General features: G+C 36.2%; 1 protein-coding gene across 1 annotated transcript; it reads left to right on the forward strand.

Moving 5' to 3' along the window:
* Window positions 1–54: 54 nt before the first annotated feature.
* On the forward strand, window positions 55–2,341 carry LOC118345157 (G-type lectin S-receptor-like serine/threonine-protein kinase LECRK3; the record flags this gene model as incomplete). The annotated part of the gene is made up of 1 exon (XM_035686927.1): window positions 55–2,341. A coding segment is annotated over one exon (2,224 nt), but the record flags the coding sequence as incomplete, so codon positions are not given.
* Between the last annotated feature and the right edge of the window lie 5,201 nt (window positions 2,342–7,542).

Consider the following 7,542-nt stretch of genomic DNA (forward strand, 5'->3'; position numbering starts at 1 on the left):
ATTTCTCTCTTTTCTTTTGATTATTGGATTTTCTGCTGCAATTGCCCAACAAAGAAATTCAAGCATTCTTAGTCTGGGCTCTTCCCTCTCTCCGAACACCAATCCATATTGGTTATCACGTTCTGGTCAGTTTGCTTTTGGCTTCTACCAGAAAGATGATGGCTTTGCCATAGGCATCTGGTTGGAAAAAATTCAGCAAAAAACAGTCGTATGGACAGCTAACCGGGACAACCCGCCGCTTTCAAGAAATGTCACTTTGCGTCTGACAAATGATGGCAGATTTGTCTTTGAACTAGAACAAGGCCAACAGACAGTTCTAAATGATGCTCTGAAGCCCGCTAACTCAGCTTCCATGCTCGATACTGGAAACTTTGTCCTCTACAATTCAGACTCAACCATCGTATGGCAGACTTTTGATTCTCCAACAGACACTATTTTACCTGGTCAACCTCTCTTCAAGGGGAACGAGCTTGTCTCCAGCATCTCTGAGACAAATCATGCAAGTGGAAACTTTCGACTGACAATGCAGGAGGATGGGAACCTGGTGCAATACCCATCATTCATTCCACGTAAATCAGAGTATGCTTACTGGGCTTCAAATACACGCGGAGCTGGAGAGTCTCTATCTCTTGATGGTAATGGTCAGCTTTTCATACTTAATTCAACCGGCTTCAATATCAAGAATTTAAACGCCCAAAGAAACCAGTCTTACAATTTTCCTTTATATCGTTTAACATTGGATTTTGACGGAATATTGCGGTTATATTCTCATGGCTTGAATCAAGATGATGATGATTGGTCAATTGAATGGTCAGCTTCGAGCAGTAGATGTGATCCTATCGGTCTCTGTGGCCTAAATGCTTATTGTACTGTACAGGAACAAAAAGCTGTATGTACATGCCCTCCAGGTTTTGATTTCTTAGACCGAGGACAACATAATTTGGGCTGCACGAGAAGTTCCCGCACAGATAGTTGCACGAGCAAGAATGGAGAAACAGTTTATATTCTTCAGGAATTGGAAAGTGTTGAATGGGAAGACAACCCCTATTCTACTTTGTCATTGACCAAAACTAATTGCAGAGAGAATTGCTTGAAAGACTGCGAATGTGTAGCCGCGCTATTCAAAGATGAGGAGTGCAGAAAACAGAAGTTTCCGCTAAGATTCGGGAGAGAACAACGAGGTAATTCTGGTACTACCATAATTAAGGTGATATTTGGGAGTTCCGAAGCAACCCAGGTAAGCAGGGGAAGAATGAAACAACTGGGGATGGGCGTCTTAATTGGCAGTTCTCTACTTTTAATTGTGATAGCTCTTTCTGCATTTCTGATCTTGCGATACCGTCGTTGGTCGTACAAAAATGTTATGTCCGAAGTTAATGAAGGATTTATTGAGGATGTCTCTCTACGAGCATTTACTTACAGTCAACTCGAAGTTGCAACGAATGGCTTTGTCGAACAACTGGGAAGGGGCTCTTTTGGGACAGTTTTCAAGGGCGTTTTGTCAAATGGGCAGAGGAAAATTGCTGTCAAAAGACTTGAAAAAGTTGTGGCTGAAGGAGACGTAGAATTCAGGAACGAGATGAGGTCCATTGGAAGAACCCACCATAGAAACCTAGTCCAACTACTAGGTTACTGCCATGATGATTCGAATAGGCTTTTGGTTTACGAGTATATGAGCAATGGAACACTTTCTAACTACCTTTTCAAATCCCAAATAAAGCCAAACTGGGAAGAAAGAATTAAAATCTCTTTGAATATTGCTAGAGGGATCCACTACTTACACGAAGAATGCGAAACTCACATCATCCATTGTGACCTCAATCCCAACAACATATTAATGGATGAGCATGGGTGTGCAAAAATTGCAGATTTTGGATTGGCAAAGCTATTGATGCCAGACCATTCCAGGACTATAACTGGGATAAGAGGAACAAGAGGGTATGTTGCCCCTGAGTGGCACAAGAACTTGCCCATCACAGTAAAAGCAGATGTGTATAGTTTTGGAGTTGTGTTCTTGGTCATTATATGCTGTCGCAAGAGCATTGACATCAATGCTCCTGAAGAAGAGGCAATTCTTGTCAATTGGATCTATGATTGTTTCAAGACCAATAAAATAAGCAAGCTGGTACCTGAAGAAGTTGATCAGCAAAGCTTGGAGAGGATGATCAAAATTGGATTGTGGTGCATAGAAGAAGACCCAGCAGCTCGCCCTCCAATTAAGAGGGTGGTTCAGATGTTGGAAGGTACTGTAGAGATACCTGAACCTTCATGCGCTTGATCTTCATTTGAGCATTAGTTCTTCATTACTCAAGAGAGTGAAGTATTTCTTTTTTCCCCCATAATTTTCCCCCCCATAAAACTCAGATTTGTAATTGGCATGGATTTAAAGAAGTTCAAGTTGTTGTTACAATCAAGCTAGTGCAGCCTTCCATGTTGATTATCGTTTTATTCCATTATGCTGCATGCCCTATCTCCTCGTTCACTTTCTAATATTATGTGCTCACTTTACTTTCTAATATGAAGTTAAGCCCTATCTTGAGGGTAGAGAAATGATATTTGTAGTTGTCGAGTGTACAAACGTCATACAATTCTTATGAAAAATGTGAGTAAATATATGACTCACGTGAAAAAAAAAATAAAAAATAAAAGTAGATCTCACTTTTTTTCAAACCAATTACGCGACGTTTATATACTTAATTACGACTGTTAGTAGAGTTACTATTGAGGGTATAGCGTTGCAGAACTTATTACTATATACTAATATAGGGAAATTTTAAAAAAATAATGATAATCCCGGCCTCAATGATATTTGGCCCATTTTTTTTTTATTATAATTTTGACTAATTTACAAAGTTTTGCTCACGTGATTGGAATGCATTACGCCATGAATACGGCCGTGCAAGTGCCCCTCGATCTGCTCCATGAATTCCAACCTCTGACGTTGGTGCCATTTCTACTGGATGTGATTTAACAAAGAGATACTGAATGTGTTGGACTTCTAAAAATGAAATAGTAAATTGGTAAGTAAATGATCGCAACCATTGAGTGCATATGCTGGTGTTGTAATTATAGGAGAATACTGAGGTGGCTCTACTAGAGTACATAAATGTTTTAAATAATAAATAATTCTTCTCGTTGGTTACTATTCACTACCTCATATTCTATAAAAAAAAAAAAAAAAGCTGTTAAGTGTGGGGCCAGGTGTGCAGATAAATAGTGGCTGATGTATAATAAATTCCTTAAAAAAATATATGGATAGTTGATTGTAAGAACTAAGAAAAAAAATTTGGATAATTTTTTGACCATTTCTATATTGCATTTTTTAAAGTCTTTACTAATTTGGGATTAAAAGAACGGTTACATTGATATTTTTTTGCTAATTTTGGAGGTGATTGTTAGAAGAGTAATGATACTCGAATAACTCTTTTTATAATCTCTTATACAACCATGTTTTAAAATGAGGGTATTAATTAGAGACATTTTAGTGCAAAATACATTGTCTTGAGAAATAATATTTGCAGTCATAGGATATATATGTCTTGCACATTCCCTTTGAAAAAAATAAATAAATATGAGACCCATATGATAAAATCATTTTTAATGGTGGACTGGCCCCACTCTTTTGCAAAGGAGTGCACCACCTTGTACGTACACCCTATGACTGTATTTAACATTACTCGATTGTGCCACGTAAGTGATTCTTGAATGCCAAAATTACACCCATTTTAGACAGGGTAATAATATACTTACGTTTTTCCTTATAATTTATTTTCAATCAACCAATAGATTCATGCCGCTTTATTAAAAATAAATTTTAATATTACAAAATTACCCTAAATTTTACGTAGAGTTGTAAAGTAATTGAAAAATAATTTTAAGTCGATCATTGAAAATGCTTCCCGTTTGTCTGTCTCTCCTTTTAAACGCTCTTAAAACCATGACTAACTAACTTCTAGATCTTCATTTCTAATATATATATATATATATATATATATATATGTGTGTGTGTGTGTGTGTGTGTGTAACGCGCCGACCCCGAAGGTCTAGGGAGTTAACTACTGTTATCTGATAATTAACTCTAATAATGCTAATATCTTTCCAAAATCCAAATATATATACTTCTAATAGCTCCAAATCAAACATAAATACTTCTAATTTAATTAACCACATATACTCATATATGAGATTCTCAATATAGTAATCCAACTAAAATAGATCAACTTCTCTACATGTCTCCAATATTATAATAGAATGAAATAGAATTTACATAAGTCTCCTTATAACATCTAAACATACTGAAATCAATCTACTAAATAAATAATCCACCAACGGCACTAGTACCCTGAGGTACCCAACTACTATCCACAGATAATTTTGCCAACAAACTCTATTACTGATCCTCAGCTAAATCATCAAAGTCATTTGAAAATATTGTGAAGATAAATGAGTGAGTTATCAACAACTCAGAAAACATATGAAATATACTAGTATGTAAACATGAGCAATTACAAAGTTTGGTATGCAAAATAAAATATTTACTTTCAAAATGCAGAAACAATATATTTACTTTCAGAATGCATAAACCAAAACTTGTTACAACACATTAGAGTTAAACTTCCAGAAAACTTTATGTTTCAACAATCTTTTGGCATATCATAAACTGAAACATCATCTTCGTATTATATCGGAGCATCGCATCGGACTGATACCATGTTTAACCCTCGTAGTAGGGTTATAAACCACCATTATACTCGTGGTTGAGCCGTATACCATGTTTCACCCCCGAGATAGGATTATAAACCACCATTATACTCGTGGCTGCGCCGTATACCATATCTCACCCCGTGGTAGGGTTATAAATTACCATTATATCCGTGGCTGGACCGTAACAAAAATAGAACAGAACATCATCGAAACCTGATCATATTCAGATACAAAATAAAAAATTCATGCCAAGATTTTTCATATGCCACATCATATTAAAACAGAATACTGAATAGTTTTAGATCATTTCACATATTCAAGAATAACATAAACAAAACTTCTTCATTTAATCAAAGCAAAACTTTTTGAATCTTATATTCGATCTTTTTCACAGTTTAGAAATATAATACTAAAAGTCAGCTCATGTCTACACCAGTCATTACAAAAAGTATTTCATTCTTATACAAATTTCATGAGTAAATGCAAAAAAAAAATAATTGAGGTTATTTCACATTGATTTCCAAACCAAACATGCATATTTTATAAAAAAATAATCTCGTTTCCTTTTCTTTTTATGCAAAGCCTAATATAAGACTCCCGCTTAACTAATTTTTGTAGAGAGTTACTTAAACTTTGGACTCGAGCTCTATCAATGTCACAACCTAAATAGAAAATTATTCACTATCATGTTAATAACTCGTATCCGATTGTCAACTTAATTAACAAAATTCCACTATTCAAAAATGGACTAAGGCAAGCCTACGAGCAGAAGCATTTAGAAACAGCCCATCACTAATACAAAACTCATAACCAATACCAAACCAACAACAAGTACATCTCCAAAACCAACAATGTCAAATCATGCGTCTAAGGTTGTGTTTGGATGTTGAAGTGAGTTGAGTTGAGTTGAGTTGAGATGATAAAATATTGTTAAAATATTATTTTTTAATATTATTATTATTTTAGAATTTAAAAAAGTTGAATTATTTATTATATTTTATATTGAGATTTGAAAAAGTTGTAATGATGAGTTGAGATGAGTTGAGATTAGTTTGGGATCCAAACGAAGCCTAAAACATAACTCAAACAACCACATCAACTCCAACCTTCAATACAGAACTTTAGCACAACGACCATATATTTTTAATCATCCAACATTTGAATCTCAGGCATCTACGCCACTCATAACACATCCAACACAACCAGCTCAAACACACATGCACACACTGTCAATAAACCACCCTGAGCAGCCACTACTCAACTCCATTCGCCACACATCAACTCAAATCACCACACTTTAACATAAATAATTAAAATTACTAAACTTTAAATCACAAAAATCTCCTTTTTTACTAAGCGATGAAAGAGAAAAAAAGAGTAACGTGGGCTTACCAGAGTTAGGCTCTTTGAAAAAAATTGACAAACATGAGGGGGGCACTGCTCGATGGAGGGGAAACACTCTGTGAAAATAAAATGTGTGTATTTGTGATCAGATGCAAACACCTAAAATCTCAAATCTATCGAAAAGAACAATATAGGGAGAGAGAGAGAGAGAGAGAGAGAGAGAGAGAGAGAGAGAGAGATGCTAACCTTGGTTTACTCCAGTGGCCGAAACCTAGGTGCACCAAAATCACTGAAATCGCAAGAGAGAGAGGATACGGGAGGTCTGCACTTTAGAGAGAAAGAGAGGGAGAGTGGTTGGTTGGGAGGTTTGAAAATGGGGAAGGAAAGAAAAATAATAACTGCATAGGCGTGGGAAAAATCGTGGGCAGTTTACGGGGAGAAGAAGAAAAGAATAAGAGAGGGAAAGTCACTCACCAAATACGATAGCGTCTGGTATTTCAAAGATGAGTTGCTGTGGGCTGGGGCCAGGCCTTGAGGCCAGTTATTACAATATATATAATCTTCTTTCTAATTTATATATCCCTCTTAATTACTTTTTTTATATTTTTGTTCTTGTTTTTGTCTGCAATTCATAATTAGCACTGGCCATTGTAATTAAACAGTTCTTCTACATACAATCGGCAATGAAAACTGCCGGGTAATTGTTTGACATGACTTTATACCATGTCAGCGATATATTTTTTAAAAAAAAAGAGCTTTGGTTTCTATCCCATTTTCATCTCACTAGTCACCCAGATTAACCCAGACTCTGGACACTATCCTCTCTCTCTCTCTCTCTCTCTCTCTCTCAGTGCAATTTTCTTACTTTGCAAAAGCCATATTTGAGTAGTTCGTATCGTCTTCCTCTACACCTTCAATATGGGCTTCCATTAACAACTGGTTCACATCCGCTATTCTCTTCTTCCTCCTCAATCTCATAATTATCACCATTGGCGTAACTTCAAGACTTGGCAACCAAAAGCACCGTGACCAACAACAAAAAAATCAAGAAGCGGTAGAAGCCTAAGAACAACCACAACGTCCACAAATTGCTAGATCTTCATCTGTGTTGTAGAGGCTCAATCCATCAACTTCTACTCCTCCAGACAGATTTAGAACCCTGCAAACCATACGCACCACCATTCCAATGACAACCATTGAAGAAGAAGAAAAACCTACTATTATTTTTCTCTACCTGAAAGAAAGTAAATAAAAGAAAAATCTCAACACTCGAAAAAAAGAAATTAATTAAAGGAATCGAGAAAGAGAGAGGGTGAAAATAGTTGAAGAGACGGCATGTGCCTGATTGCAAGTGAAGTATGGGGAGAGTGGGTGGACACAAGTCAAGTTTTTATTATCAAAAGGCGCACTGGTTGCGCGGCATTTACACCGGGCGGTTGTAAGAAGCATTTTTAGTTATTAAATGGTCTGTCTCAAGTGGTGCATTGTGAATTG

This window comes from Juglans regia, unplaced genomic scaffold, assembly GCF_001411555.2.
Source record: "Juglans regia cultivar Chandler unplaced genomic scaffold, Walnut 2.0 Scaffold_157, whole genome shotgun sequence".
NCBI classification, from domain to species: domain Eukaryota; kingdom Viridiplantae; phylum Streptophyta; class Magnoliopsida; order Fagales; family Juglandaceae; genus Juglans; species Juglans regia.